This window comes from Rhyacophila brunnea, unplaced genomic scaffold (assembly GCF_057557595.1).
Source record: "Rhyacophila brunnea isolate RB1 unplaced genomic scaffold, BYU_Rbru_1.0 scaffold_6, whole genome shotgun sequence".
Lineage (NCBI taxonomy): Eukaryota > Metazoa > Arthropoda > Insecta > Trichoptera > Rhyacophilidae > Rhyacophila > Rhyacophila brunnea.
This window is the reverse complement of record NW_028233276.1, coordinates 9,650,384-9,667,454: the sequence shown is the minus strand read 5'-3', so window position 1 is coordinate 9,667,454 and position 17,071 is coordinate 9,650,384. Positions and strand designations below refer to the sequence as shown.

The 17,071-nt window shown below is 35.3% G+C and overlaps 1 protein-coding gene across 1 annotated transcript in view; it reads left to right on the top strand.

The window, feature by feature from the left end:
- robo1 (roundabout guidance receptor 1) overlaps positions 1-17,071 on the top strand; it is an 824,247-nt gene that overhangs the window by 786,951 nt on the left and 20,225 nt on the right. The window contains exon 7 of the mRNA XM_085956945.1: positions 1,550-1,674. Within this exon, the coding sequence (XP_085813071.1) occupies positions 1,550-1,674 (125 nt within the window). The remainder of the gene's footprint in view (positions 1-1,549; positions 1,675-17,071) is intronic.

The window sequence follows — 17,071 nt, the reverse complement described above, 5'->3', positions numbered from 1 at the left end:
TTTATAACTCAGCTTTCTCTGTAATTTATCGGGATGTTAAATGAGAAATTTATAGCGTTTAGGTGTGAAGATAATTTGATTTACGAATGCAATATCAGCTGTCGTTTAGTTTTTAGAAATGTAATATAATTAAAACTTCGTACAATATCATTAATTGAGATACACATTTTTGACACTTTGAATTTGACGTGACATATTTTAAACGGTGTTAATCTAATATTCTACCACATTTGTGAGTAAAACTTGTATAGGCCACCGGTTACCTACTAACACCCCATTTTTCTGACGCTACCCATATGGACGCTCCTCGCCTGTGTGCTATTGTAAAACCAATTCGCTACGCATTTCGTTAACGTTAACCCCGGATTCACAGAGTTCATTCATCCTTATTTGATAGTGTTTTAGTATTTAGCATCTGGGTACAATTAGTAAAGTAAAGCAAAGTAAATATTTTTTGCGACCATGTCCGATCCTGATAGGATCATATGGGCCTCCACAGAGTGGAGGTTTGTATTGACAGATTTTGTTTTTTACGAGAAATGGATGTCAGCCACTTGCTCAACCTATTAGGTCCTTACCCTGACACACACAAAAATTGAAAAACAATATGTGTACTTGTCAGACCCAGGATTCGAACCTGGGACCCACGGCTTTATAGTCCAACGCTTATGCCGCGCGGCCACCGTGGGCGTTAAGTAAATATACCAATGACTAAATTGATAAAAAAATATTATTTCATCGATATTTTTTCAAAATACACCCCATACCATTTATTTTCGCCAACTAGAGAGAGGATAAATAATATGATGAAATTGAAAAAAGATTAATTTAAAAAAAAATCATAGGATTGGAAAGTATAATTAAATTCAAATACTTAAACCGTGACGGTCAAAATTATTAAACAAGGAACATGCTTTGCCTACTGATTCTTTGAATGCTGGTTGTCCAAATTTGAAAGAGAATAAAATAAATTGCGGGGCGCGGGTTTACACGTCATTCCCGAAGCGCCATTCGCAGCCCACTGGAGTCCAGTGCTGCCAACTAAAATTTTCAAAATTCAGTAGATTTTTTTGATTTTTTCGTCAAAATATCAGTAGATTGACAAAAATGTATGAAATTCATGGATTGTGTTTGGTGAGAGCGTGCATATTGACATAATCTCACAAGTATCTTTAAAAAAAAACATGTAAAAAGTGACTTTTATTCATCACAAATATCATAATTTCTTATTTTCCTGACCAAAATTTCAGTAGATCTACTGAAATTTCAGTATACATGGCAACACTGCTGGAGTCTCTGGCGGTCGCGCTAGTTTTGTGACTTTATTTTTCGTTACGATCGTGCGACTTTTTGTAACGAATCCGCCCGGGAGGTCAAGACAAAAGCATGTATCCATGCTAAAAAAATAAGTAGGAGTGTTGGATATTGGGATGTGATGTGAAGTGGAAAACTGGTCTTCACATGTCGTAATTATGACTTGGATTAGACAGGATATCCCCAGATACCTTCAGTTGATATTTTAGTATGTAATATGCTTTTTTTGTTACAGCTAAGCCGAACTGGTCTCGCGTGGCAAGCGACCTGACAGTATGGGAGGGCGAACCAGCTTCTCTCCCCTGCGCTGCCACCGGATCACCCTCGCCTCAGATCTACTGGGCGAGAGAGGGAGCACAGGTATGTACAAATAACAATGTGTTCAGTATGTTGACATAAAGAATTTCAATTGCTGTAAAGGGTAATGGACTTTGACGAATCGACCTTTTCCAACTGCCGAATTAACGTTCTTTCTTATTACTGAATTCTCATATTCAAATTGACTGATTTTTGCAGAGTTGAAAAAAATCTCTTGTCAGAAAGGTTATTTTTATATTTTTAATAATTTACAGTAGTAGAATGGCCAAAAATGAAACTACGAACTACCATAGGACGCCATTTTGAAAATTTCATTCGAATGTCAGATTTTGTCCAGTTACGAGTCTTGATTGGGTAGTTTTCGACAGTGGCTCCCCCATCCCATTCTTCAGATAAGTTTGTAAGTCTGTACAAACCTAATATGTAATAGAAAATAGATATACCTCTTAGAGAATCTATTATTTATACATATTTTATAAAAACCAAAGGTGTTGAGAAAAGGAGTCGAGATGGAGCATAAATGTACGAAAGTGTTGACAAAAAATGCCAATAAGATTTGGAAGAAGATTCAACATTTTCGGATACCTAGTACATACAACTAAAAGTGAAATTTAATGTCTAATAAAACAATGGCGGCGCATGAAACAAATGAAACTGTTCGCTAATAACATCCTTCCCTCTCCAACGCCCGTCTCGTTAGTTTCCTATTACTAGGCAAGCTTTCCTTTGGTACGTTTTTTCACTCACCCTTGTGAAATATGCTTTTAATTTCGGATTTGACTTCTAGCTTTCCGCGATTATATTTTCGCAGTGTCGGAGATAACATTATTTGACTATTTTTACTTCTGGATAATCAAGGAATATGTTAGAATCTAGTTTAAAACTTATAAAATGCGTTGTTTGACTAATAATACGAGTATTAAAGTTGGTACGTCCCGGATACATTCGTATCTATTATTGTTGAAAATAGTAAAAGAAACAGAGTATAAGACGAAGCTTTTCTTCAAACTTTCGGTTTAATTACTTTTTTGATTAACATGTTGTAATCTTTTTATTGCGATACGATTAATCTGAATAAGAGATACTGAAAACCTACATTGTTTAATGATGATTGCTTAAATTTCTTAACTAAATAAATCCATCACGATATTTTTTTAACTGGTAATTCTTGAGTGATGTTGTAGTACTTACCTACTTAAGAGTGTTTACATTTATATAGAAGATTAGAAACACCAATTTCAGTGCAGACATTGATAATCTCTCGCCATTATAGAATCGTATTTTATAATAATTAAAACATCTAAATATTTTTATGTTATTTATTAAACGGTAAAAATCAGCGCTCAAAATGGAAAATTTTATATACCTAAGTAGGTACCTAGCTCAGACGGTCAAATATAACAACAGTCTTTAAACGTATTACATACATACAAATGTTATCATAAACACGGGGATTACAATACGTCATAAATATGACTTTTTTACCGTGAGTATTAATTAATACCCACGATGGCCGCGTGGCTTAAGCGCCGGTCTATGGTGCCGAGGGTTCCAGGTTCGAATCCTGGGTCTGGCAAGTACACATATTGTTTTTCAATTTGTGTATGAGTCAGAGTAAGGACCTAATAGGTTGAGCAAGTGGCTGACATCCATTTCTCGTAAAAATAAAACTCTGTTAATACAGACCTCCACTCTGTGGAGGTCCATATGATCCTATTAGGTTCGGACATGGTCAAAAGAAAGAAAAAGAATTAATTAATCTTTAGGCAATTTATAAAGAGAATGAAATATTTTTTTTTTATATTCTACATTCCGGAGCGCAGTATTTATTGTTTTCACGACACGGAGCGTTAATTTCGGAGATTTAGCGAAACCGAACTCGGCTCCGGTCCATTTCAAGCCCTGTTAAGAATTACATAGGTACATCGATATTATAACATGCATATCGTGACAAAAATAATAATATACTATAATATATAATAATTTCACAAAATGAAACCCTTAACATGTAATACCGTTATTACCTTATGGCTTATGTATTGTGTTGCCAGTGCGCTACTGTTATTTAAACGGAATGTGTAGCATGAGGAAGGGTGAAATCGTATTTGCGCAACGTCTCAACATTTATTCGTTTCTTTGACGATTTTATGTGGCGGGTAATTGAAAAGTTTCAACGGGAAATCTTGAACTAGGTACGACAGACGTCTCCTTCTTGGCTCGAATTGTGTGAAATACAGTCCTGCTCCAAAAAAATATGATTAATTTACAACAGTGATGCATAATCTTTTTATCAGTAGGGTCAATTTAATGGCTCATATATCCTGACCGTTTTACTATTCGTGGAATAAATTAATAGTGTCATCATAATTTTTTAAGAGTAGCTGACGACTATCTATAAATCACGTGACCCATGGATTTGGAACCAAATAGCTCAAATTTATTCGAATTTATAGATTTTGAAAGTTTAAAGTATCTGATACCATAATTGGTATTTAATTAGAAGACAAATCTCATAATTTTTATTCCTCGAATAATTTAAATTGGTAAACGCTGTTCTACGGGATGTAGGTTAAAATAAATCAGTTTAAATGATGATACAAGAGGGTAATGCGATTTACTTAAAGAAATATTAATTGGCCTGACAAATAAAAGTCAATATTTTATAAGTTCATTTTTGTCGTCTGTTCATGACACTTCGCTGGCGGAACTACCAAGTCGAACTATCAGACTCGAGCTCTCTCAGCTCCACTCTTGTGTGGACCATGCAGGGTCAGCTCTATCTTAAGGGTTCGTAGGGACCACCCCCACATAGTTATCATGTCAAAAATACACGTCCGATATTTTTATCATTCTCATAATATACCTACTTAATTACGTGATTAAATGGACTATTTAATTTATTTTATCCATCTAAACTGTCGCAATTTTATAGATATAGTTATTTATTATTATTATACAAATAAATAAACCAATGATTGTAAATTATGTAATAACTAATGAGGATTACGCGGTATTAAAATAATTAATTAAATTAAATACGCCCTACTTCACGGTGACACCTATGTCCAACTTAAACAAGCTATGGCGTTTATTTTCCGCTGACCGGGGGTCATCATCCGGTCCCATCCCGTCGCCGCAGTACAAATCTCGTTCTGCAAAAGATTTGAATGCATTAGCGTTAGTAGGTATACGCACACTGGGGAGCGAATCAAATAACCCATATGTGAGTAAAAACTCTCCCTGTATGTCGTTTTTCAAAACTGATAATGGTAAAACTACAATAATTATTATTATTTATTAAGTTATTATTTTTAAGCACACTTTTTAGATGTGATAGGATAAAGTAATGACTCAGATAATCATATTATTTATTATTGATTTCCCATTATTACAATCATAATAAGTAGCTTGGTACATAATGTATAATATGAGAAAGTAGGTAGGTATGTAAATTTGATAATTAATGGCTAAACTCCACTACCTAAAAAGTCGTCGAGCCGCCACAACCGCCATGGTCAATCGATTGTCTAATTTCCGAGCCTCACATAATTATTATATTTTCTCTCTTATATTATATTCTGTCAGTATATGATATAGGCGAAAAAACTATTTATATTTAAACTTGTAATTATAAATACATTCATTGCATTAGGAAGGTAGGCTGTTAAGATCCGCCATAAATAGTGCGCATTAAAATTTGTTAGTCATACGTATTTGTTTTTATTTAACTAAGACTACAATTTACATACATATGGTATTGGTTAGTTTTTAAAAAAATCAAATAAACCCTGCCTAAACCAAACCATAATAGTTTTTGGTATATTTTGGGCGATACGATACAATTGTGCACACTTTTTCATTCGTACTTTTTCTTTTCGTTGGATTAAGAATATAATAATATATTATTACACATATTGTTAGTTCATTTTTTTAAATTCATTAAGCCCTGCCTAAACCAAACTATAAATAGATATAAAATATTCAAAGCTATGTAAGATTTAATTGCATAATTTTAGAAATTTTTTAGATAGACGAGTATTTTTGACTATTATCTATTATGGCTTGGGCTTCGCAGGGTTTAATTGAATTTTAAAAACTTACCAACACCATCTGTAAATTCGAGTGCTTAAAGTCAGACAACGTTATCTACAAAAAATGTTTTTTTTTTTTTTTTGAGATAACGTTATTTTACATTTACGGCTACATGATAGTCAAACAACGTTATGTCAATTTTTTCTAATTTCTTATTAAATCGTCAGTAAAGTTTAACGCTAACTACATAAGTAACCCTTGTTTTCATATTTTTTTAAAACTATCCCTATAAATTTTAACATCATCATAAGCAAGATAAATGTACAATACACAATAAATTATAAAATATTAACATTAGGTTTTAAATAAACATTTCCCTTGTTGAGTAACAAGAATCTAAAATAACGATTTTTGGCTCTCCTGTAAAGTTGCACTTTTGTAGATAGTGTTGTTTGACACTAAGCCCTCGAATTGTAGTCGTATTTAAATGAAAATAATACGTATGACTGACAAAGTTTAGTGTCCATTATTTATGGCGGATCTTAATAGCCTACCTCCATCCTTCGCCACTGATTCATTGTCATATGCGTCGCGCACCACTGTGTAGCGAAGATGTAAATATACCTAACACTACCAGCGGATATGGTATGATGATGAGCTACATCACAATAAACAGTATATATAAATAATTATAATTATTAATGAATGTTGAAACAGTGTAAGTACCATGTTCAACTGAAAATATAGAAAAATAATATATTTAGTCGGCGGGCCATAATAAAAGGGAACGGATGGTCGCGCGTTGTGCGCCTCTGATGTAGATTGCTTAAAACCTCCAGTCTGTAAAAAAAACATGGTAAAATCTTGTCGGATATAAATTTAACGCTTTTGTTACGAAAATTCAACCACGAATTTTGTGATTTTTCCACGACATTTTCTTGATTACTTAAAATTTGAATAATCATTATCATCATCTGGGGGGTATAAATAGTGTTAGTACTATCAGTATTAGTGGACGAAAGCTTCCTCTAGCTCCATTTATTTTTCTAAGATTTATTTATAAATATCAGCGCATCTATTCTATATACAAGACTGCTTTCGGCCGCTACGGCAGCTATCTAGAGTACCTAGGGTGGGTTTGTATCGAAGTATTAACAAGTATCGTAACAATAATAATAAGTTGGCCATCTAAACAGTCACAACTACTGTCAATCTCGATCTAAAATTTACCATAGCCAAAAAAGGTGCTGTTAAAATATAGCACTTATTATTACAATTACAACTAACTTATTGTAATTGTTACAAGCAGAGCGTTGGAGCGAAGCTCGTAGCAGGAGCAGGAGCAGCAGTCTTATGTATAGAATAGATGCGCAGAAGGATAATGTGAAAATAATGTACAATCGAACTTGGTTATTACGATCACGGACATAGTGAGATTTCAGATGTAACGAGGAAACATTCGTTGACATTTTAGTTTATGATTTTCTCCATACATTTATTCACTTTTATAACGAGCTACTTCTCGGGTATAACGAGCAAAACTGCTAATGAGTCGATTGTTTAAAAACAACATTTTCGACCCAAAGCAATAAAATCCGACCGGGCAGTTACCTAGACCGATACCGCCGGGATCGGATTACGTTTATGACACTAGTTAAGTGTCTAAGTACCTAAATGGTGTTTTCACCGACAACATTGAAAAAGTATCCACGCATATGGTTGAAATTGCATGTGAAAATTCCAAGCATTGTGAAGTCAGTAGGTATCTACCAGCGCCGACGGCTCAGCACTTCATTACAATAAACAACTTCTTTTGTGGTTCATGAATGCCATGCTTGTTCCGGGGATTTTTACGATGGTTTTCAGATTTTTTATCTTCTATGCCTAAATAGAACGTGGCGCGAAAAATGTTATATAGAGGAAGGGTGCCTATTATGAGATACTTTTTTTGAGACATTCTCAAATCTAAAATAAACGCATTGCAGGGTATCTATTATTATAAATACATCAAACATACTGTTTACTAATAAATTTGTAGTCATGAGATTTTTCTTTCAGCCAGTTTATTTTAGATTCACATTTTAGTGAAAAATGTCAAATTAGCTGTTCTCCAAAAAGTGTTCCTAGTCACTGTTCCTAATATGAGACTATCTCATATTGGGAACATTATGAAAAAAAACAATAGCTGTAATTGATATGAATAATTATATATTTGTTTACATTTCACATGGTCGCATTTAATCCATATCCACCTTTTATTCAAATATTATCATAACAAAATACACAAATAAAAACATCTCCTGCTGTTAAATTACCACAATCTTCGTGACTCCATTTCAAACACCTGCGTCCATTTTTCTACTCTTGTATCTTCCATAAAATTCCAACTACAGTAAATAAATACACATCGCATTATTTTTTTCATCGTCGTCATCAGCACTATCATCTTTTCTCCACCTTCGCTTGACGACGACTCAGATTCCTCCTTCTTCTTTCTTTTAATTTATATCTAATTTTTCTTTCCCATCGCTTTTTCCATTCTAGTTTTTTTTTCCTCAGCCGTCTTTTCTTTTTGTATTTTGATTTCGTTCGCTTACTGGGTCTCGATCATCTTTGACATAACGTTTCAGTGTGCCTTTTGGTACTCCGAACTGTTTGGCAGCTTTCAGATAGCCCATTTCTTTCTTGGAAACGGCATTCATAGCTTGAAACATAGACCCGGGGTCCCAGCTTTTCTTTTTTGACGGAGGCATCTATATTATTATTATTAAACTGGTGCTAGGGGCCGTTCAGGTCCATGGCCGACTGCACAACGTTTCTCCAGGCATCTCTGTCCAGCGCTCTCTCTTCCCAGTTGACTATCCCCAGCCTTTCCGCATCCCTTTGAATGTTGTCCGCCCATCTCCGTCGAGGGCGGCCAAGAGGTCGAGTGCCAGCTGGTGTGCCTTTGTAAATCCTATAGAGAGTTCTAGATCTTTCAGATCGTACAACGTGGCCCGCCCATCTGAGCCTTCTTGACCTCAGAATATTAGTGATTCTAGGTTGGTATCGGTCGAAGAGCTCTGCGTTTGTGCGGATGCGCCACCGGTGGTTCTCATTGACGGGTCCAAGTATTCTCCGGAGGATTCTGTTTTCAAACACTTGGAGCGCCTTTTCTTGTTTTTCTGTTAAACCCCACGTTTCACATCCATACATGACGATTGGCTTGATGACCACGTTATACACCCGGAATTTCGTTTTGATGGACAGCATTTTCGACCTGAACAGACGACTCAGCGCGAAGTACGCTGCATTTCCACTTCTCAGTCGGTCAGAGAGCTCTAGGGACATTTCATTTTTAGAGGTAATGTTGGAGCCCAAGTACTTGAAGAGAGAGGTTCTCTCGAACGAGGAGTTTCTACGGAGGCATCTATGGACAATATAATATAAAACATACACACGTTATAAACGTTGATATGGTTTCAAAGTAAAATGTGTCCCTAATATGAGATATCTCATATTGGGCACACTCAAGTATCTCATTTTAGGCACATTCAAAATTTGACATAATAAAATTAACTATTCTTCTTCTAGAGTCGATAATGATACAGAAGATACTCAAATATAAATTAAACTACCAAACTACGTGTTTAATTAAGAAATAAACATTGTACGATACTTTAGAGATGTTCTACGATCATCAAAAGTAGCATGCGGAAAAATTTCTTGGACGAGTGATCGACGAAAACACACATACATCACCAAAGACAGGCGCTGCACCCTGCGCACCGACAGTCGTTTGGAGCTATTACTCCTCGCTACCATGTGACACCATCACCATATTTTATTATCGTCCCGTTGCTGAGTTATTGCTATATCTCATATTAGGCACCTATCTCATAATAGGCACCCTTCCTCTACTTAACGATATAACGAGTAATGCTTATAACGTGCAAATTCTGTCGGTCACATCTTCCTCGTAATAACCAAGTTCGTCTGTATTACGAAAATAATGTAGTCGATAGGTATACCTATCTTCTATGAAGAAGCTAGTGAAAAGGTACCTACTATCAATATTTTCGAGTGACTGTAAAAGAGGACGCACCGCCGGGCACCGTCGCGACGCCTGCCGTTAAATCGACGCCTTTCGGGGACTAACCGAACAATAAATCTCCGGCGATTATGCTGATAAAGTTTTTCGTCCTAGCGGAAAAATCTGTCTTCATTAAATGTGTTTTGGGGGAATCGAGGAGGTCGGCACAGCGTAGTTGCGTCATTACTCACCAGAGCGATTTCAATTATCTATGCGCGCCTAAAATAGGGAAATCTAATTATCTATGTTTTCGCAAAGTTGTGTTTTTCATATAATTTATCGGGAGACTTATAAACACTAGGATTATTGCCTCATTGATCGTATTAGTCTCCCACTGTTAAGTGCGTTCTCAGCCTTTTATATGACAGCATATTGTCTGAACCACCATCGTTTAAATTAACATTTTAGTTTTCCTATATTAATATTAATTATTAAAAGGCTTTGGAGGCACAGAAAGAATTTTGAATTGCATTTAAACACAATATTGGACAGATGCAGTTTCAAACTATCACGCTACAAGTTATGTACTACTAACGTTTTAAAATATAAATCATCACAATAATTTTCTTAATGAAGGCTAGTCTATTGTATAGTGGAATTATTCTTTAATGCAGTGGTTCCCAAAGTTGACTGGGCTCCGACCCATCTAACAAAAATTTCCAATCTTGGGACCCACTTCTTAGCTGTCTTAGAGAAAAGAGGGCATAAATATTGGTAATGCTCAGATTCCCTAGTGGCGAGTCATGGAACTACTTAATGCTGTCTTATTTGTTCTAATTGAGTGTTACCAATAGGAATAAAAGACTCTTGAAATAAGAAACACAACTTAAATAAAAAAAAAAAAATACTTAAATACCTACACCTGCAAGATTTTTTCAATGGGAAGGATATATTTGTTTCTTATTTTTCTTCATTACAGTTTTAGCATCAACTTCAACTTTAGTTACTTTTAATCGCAGTGAGTTTGATATATCCAATTTATTTCGGTATTTAGTTTTAATGTTAACCATAGCCGAAAATCTGACCTCACATAATAGATATGAGGTACGAGGGTGGGTCAATAATTCCTTAGAAAAAAGCATTAAAACAGTTTTTATTTTTGTATTTTTTTTTTATTTCTCAACATAATCTCCTTGGAGCTCAATACACTTGATTAGACGTTTCTCAATTTTTTTTAAACCGTCAGAAAAATAAGTTTTCGGAAGGTCCTCAAAATAAGCATTTGTCCGATCGATAACTTCTTCATTTGAAAAAAAACGTTGTCCACTTAGCCATTTTTTTAAGTTTGGGAAAAGAAAAAAGTCACTGGGGGCTAAATCTGGCGAATACGGTGGGTGGTCGACCAATTCGAACTTCAATTCTCCAATTTTAGCCATTGATCGTAAACATGTGTGAACACGGGCATTGTCCTGATGAAAGAGGATTTTTTTCCTGTTTAAATGAGGCCGTTTTTCTTCAATTTCGTTTTTTAGCTGGTCCAATAAAAATGCATAATAATCCCCTGTTATTGTTTTTCCTTTTTCCAAATAGTCAACGAAAATAATTCCACGTGCATCCCAAAATACAGTAGCCATAACCTTACCAGCTGATTTTACGGTTTTCGCCTTCTTTGGACATGGTTCGCCTTTCGCAATCCACTGCTTTGACTGTTCTTTCGTCTCGGGAGTATAGTGGTGTATCCATGTTTCATCTACAGTCACAAAACGACGAAAAAATTCATCCGAATTGCGTTGCATGAGCGACAACAGGGCTTTAGAGGCCACCACCCTATTGCGCTTATTGTCGACTGTGAGCAAACGCGGCACCCATCTTGCAGAAACTTTTTTCATGCCCAATTTGTCATGTAAAATAGAAACGACGCTACCTTTTGAGATCCCTGTAACCTCAATTATCTCACTCAACTTTAATCTTCGGTCACTTAACACCATATCGTGGATTTTATTGATCATTTCTGGTGTAGTCACCTCTACAGGACGTCCTGAGCGTGGTTCATCCTTTGTTGATGTACGACCACGTTTAAATTCATTTAACCAGTTATAAATAGTTGCAAGTGAAGGAGCAGATATGCCGTGAACTAAATCCAACTCATTTTTTATTTCCTTTGCTGTTAACCCTTTTATATTAAAATGTTTAATAACAGCTCTAAACTCAATTTTCTCCATTTTCCATTTTTCCATTTTCCACAAGCAATTTTTTTTTTAAAATGTACGAGAAACACACAACAACCCGACCAATCTGATTGAAACTTCGCAGCATACTGAATCGGTAGTGCCGCTGCATGAAAACAAACCGCTTACAGTACTAGTCGCGCCACCTGTCGGCTTTTCTAAGGACTTATTGACCCACCCTCGTAGTTAAGAGGAGGAGGACTTTCATAGCTTCATCGAACAGGCAAGGATAATTATCAGCAACTGAGAGCCAGAATTTGTGAAAACTGTTTACGATTGAATTGCAACTTAAGTTTATTTCAATTTTTAGGAATTATAAATAGCTGAATGAAATATCAAATTTATCACTTCCTATTTTTTTTAAATTCATGTATACAGTGGCGAGGCCCACTCAATATTTGCTCGCGACCCACTGGTGGGTCGCGACCCATAGTTTGGGAAACCATGCTTTAATGGAATAGGTATTAGGTAGATAAGGCAAATCTTAGTTGTATTGGTGATGTTTGCTGACATTGAAATGGTAATTGTAGCAAACAACGTTCCATGGCCGCCACAAAGGGGGGCTGACAGGGCTCTAGCCTGGGGGCCCGCGCTTAGGGAGGGCCCCGCGTGGCGGGTAGAACAGTTAAGTGAGATAAGCATACGCCACAAATTTTCTCTAATATGTACTAATAATATGTGACTGCGATGAAATTTTGTGTGATACGATGATTGATGTAATTAAATGATAATAATTCACGTAAGTATAGAATTTTATAATTATTTTTTGCGTGAAATGGCTACTCATCCAATATGACGATGGTCGCATGTTACTTGGCTACAACAAAAGGAGGTCGCGATCAGTGCTTCATAATATTATGACGATGAGTGCCGAAAACTCGATAAATCAACTGTATTTATTTAAAAAAAATCTGATAATACACAGAATTATCTTAACTCTGGGGTTCCACGGAAACCATTTGAGGAATATTACTGTCGAAAATCACACTGATAGGTAGGGGGACCCGCCATTCATCCTGGCCTGGGGGCCCGCTTCAGGATGTGGGGGGCATGCAACTTTCATACAACTCACACAATACCGTCCCATGGTGTCACCGTAAAATAATTCCAGTACCAAAGTATATAAGTATAGAAGTATAAATGACTTTTCAGTCGCATGATGTATATGTATCGGTGTTTGCTTGTTAGGAATTTTAGTTTTGTTAATATACTCGTAATGTGAACGTTGAAAAATACGATGCTTTAGGTACAAAGCTGTACTTTTTCATAGTTTTAATTTTCTACTAATTTTCTGAAAAATCGTGCAGATGATAGTTACCCAATACACATAATAAATCTTTATAAATGTTTATAGACAACGAATATGTTTAATTGTTGTGAAGTGGTGAGTGTAATGATTAAGTTTCCGTTGAGGTCTCAGTTCTTCAATTTTTTATGCGTAAATATTATAGCAAAGTTTCACGGAGGATTGGTAATCCTATTATAAAATCCCCGTGCCATTTTTTGGTTTCTATCTAATTATAATATTTGATACACGACATATTGTAAGTGATGATCTTTAAGACTACCTCCATTTGATTTGGCATCAACGTATTTGTTTAAATAAGACTACAATTTACAGACGGTGTTGGATAGTTTTTAAAATTCAACTAAACCCTGCGAAACCAAGCCATAATAAATGGTCAAAAATGTTGTCTATCTATAAAATATCTAAAATTATGCGTTTAAATCATACATAACTTTGAATATTTTTTAGATATAATAATATTTTTTATGTATTATGGTTTGGTTAGACAGGGCTTAATGAATTAAAAAAAAATTAAAAAAAGTTAAATATGCACTATTTATGGCGGATCTTAACAGCCTACCTCCACCCTTCACTACTGCTGAGCACAACCGCGTAATAATAGTCCGATCGAAGAATGGGTTTAAAAAGTCTGAAATCTTATTCATTGTGGGGAAACGACTATTCATTTATGTAATAAATAAATACCAAAAAATTGCGCAGTTGTTAAGACGGATATTAAATCCATGATAGCCAATTTTCGTCTAGTAAACGGTATAGAAGAAGAAACAGTTCCTCATCTACGCCTCGTATTTTTAGATGTGGACATAGTAACAAGAAGTAAAAAAAAGAAAAATGGCAACTATTATAGCTAATAAAATATATCTTCCATTTATTCCATTACATTTTCTATGGCTAAAGATCCCGACAAACAAACTTTCCTCTTCATCCACAACTGCTTCGTTAAGGTCTATTGCCACTTTGCGTTCCGCTAAGTCCTAAGTCTTCCGTTATTAAAGGACTCGAGTGGAATTACTTGGCTAGTCTGGCTAGGGGTAAATACCACCCCCTCTCCGTACTACGACACGCAAAAAGCGGGGTGGCGGAATCAACCCCCAGCATTTTCATTTTGCCGTAACGTTCCGATAGAGTATAAGGAAATAATTACTTTCGTGTTTTAATACTTTTAATATTCTGGTATCCGATGAAAGTTTTTACACTTGAATGTACCTAAATATAGTCACTTCGACGTGTGTGGGGCTATATTTATTTTATCAACCTCTTTCTGATTATTTTTTTTATATTTCTCTATTTATTTACCCGTGAAATTTCAACAGCGTTTACGTAAAAATAAATATCTGCGATCCGATCTCTGATTGGTCGACAGTAATCGCTCATTTTTTTACACTAAGCATACTTATTGTTTGTCGTTCGATGATAAGCGATTTTCTGCCTTATTTATTATGTCCTTAGTTCTACTGGGAAATCAAGCAAAAATTCTAAATTTAAAAAATCATCTAGAATTCGGAGAAAACGGTTCCAACTTTTGATTCATTATATTGAGTATACCTAGTACCAGTAGTACCTACATTTAACGAAGGAACATTGATTTTTTTACTTTAATTCCACACTCTTAAGTTGTGATTATATTGAGATGCACGTCGCGTACTATCACGTGACGTCACAGTAACCTTCCGCTACGGGAAAAAATGCGTAATGTCGTTTTTCTTAGTATTAAAAATGTTATCAGACTGATGCTCCCATGTACATTTTGAACCTTTAAAGTTAAAACGAACCTTGTCAGTTCTGCTAAAATCTGCCGAAATCACCAGAACAACAATGTGGTCACCTCGTGTTGTACCGCACTGCATCGACACCTGCATGACTCAATGAACGTTTTCTCATTTTCTACATGCCTACACATTTTCGATTCATGTCAAAATCACGTGTTTTTTGTTTTTAGCGGTTGTCGTTATGTAGTTTTTATAAGAATGTTGTCTATTATCAATGGTCCGCAGGTTGGGTTCGGTTCAACATATTATCTATGGATATAATATAGCAAGTAATTTTAACGAGAAACTGTTAAAATTAATTGAAATTAGTATGTTAGTTAGTTAAAATTAATAATAGAAGTAATGAATAATAGTTCAAAATACTAATACATTAGAGTTGGCATTCTCCATCATTGAATTTACAGAGGTCGTAATCGTTCAAAATATTCTGCAAAATTACGAAACCATAGACTAAATTTCTCGCCGTGACAGCGTGACAGTACGCGACGTGCATGTCAATAATATAATCACAAGTTTAATGACGTTATGAATAAACAATGTTATGTTGATTTTAAATATGACTTTTAAACGTGAAATTTTAAGTTACCTGATTAGTGTTCTGACAAATGAATGAGGAAACGTTCCGGAATCTACATTCTGTTACACATAACCTGATACCTATCAGAACAACCGATAATTATCGATTGGTTAGACCATTTTAAAATGTTCTTTATTTAAATTCAATATTTCCCAATTATACTATTTTACCTTCTAAAGATAACATTCTATTTTCAAAAGTGTGTGTATAAAAAAAACCTACCTAAAAGGTACCTTATAACGTTTGCATGTGCATGGATTTACTGTTGACAGTACGTATTATCGCGGCGATAACAAGAAAATTATCGGTAAACATGTATTATCCTGCAGTTGGCAAGATCACATGCATGAATCAGAAAAGTTTGGATGCTTCTGAATTTTCATGCGACAGTAGGATTTTTTCGATCTGCCCCTGCGGAGTAGAACGATAGTGGTGAACCTGCCGCCATAAAAACGAACTACCAACGAATTTTCAGGTTGGACTATTTTCACTACCTGTCAAATAGTACGAAATATTACCTACCATAAAATGACAACATCGCGTATCGCTCACTCTTAAAGAATGATTTGGAGAGATAGTCAACACTTTTACGTGTAAACAGTTATTTTCACGATAGTTTAAAATACTCACTATTGCTGCCAGTAAATCCATGCACGTGTACAGGCGCTATACTTCTCAGAAAATATTGAAATTATCTTCCGAAAACTAGTATTGAATTTTAATATCTAATAAAATAATGGCGAAGCGTGAAACAAAAATGAAAACTGTTTGCTAATGACCTAGTATTTTTAGCGGATATTTCGTTAATTTTTTATTAGTACCTATGCTCGATTCCTGGTGTACTTTTTTCTATTAATTATTATCAAATCAAATAATTTACTAGAATATTAATTAAATCGAATTCCTCTCGAAGCCGTTGTTTCCGTTAATTGTCCCCGCGATTTTCCTTTCAGTTTTCACTTGACTGACAAATTTCCATAAGCCTCCGTCACCAGGGCTGAGATCCGGGGTGCAACGCAGAGCCTCTGATCGCGAGGGGTGGGGGTTAATAACGACAAACTGAAGAGGGTGACTTTCCCAGCGCTCGGTGGCGGAAGCTATTAATTAAGTCACCCTCCGGGAGACCTAAGAAAAGTGCGGCAGAACCTTCTTTGTCACTGTGAAGTTATGCTTTGGTTGATCATCGTAAGTGAGGTTCAGGAATGCTGTCAGGTGATAATGTGTCAAAAATTGCGTCTGAACATTAATTTATTTCCTTTATTAGTAAGTTAGTAGGCCTATATTAAAAGCTCAATTAGGAGCTTTCGATTTTCGCGGGGAAAACTTTACGAGTTAAGTACTCATGTATATTATCAGTATACCTCCCAGTAATAATTATTGTGTTAATTTTCAATTTAAAGTTCAAGAACGATAACATACATAATAAATATACATTTTATTTTTGAAGTTATACTTCTTTTGGGACGTTTGGTAGAGAGTGAAATTGGGAGCTGCGCGCACACACCATTACAA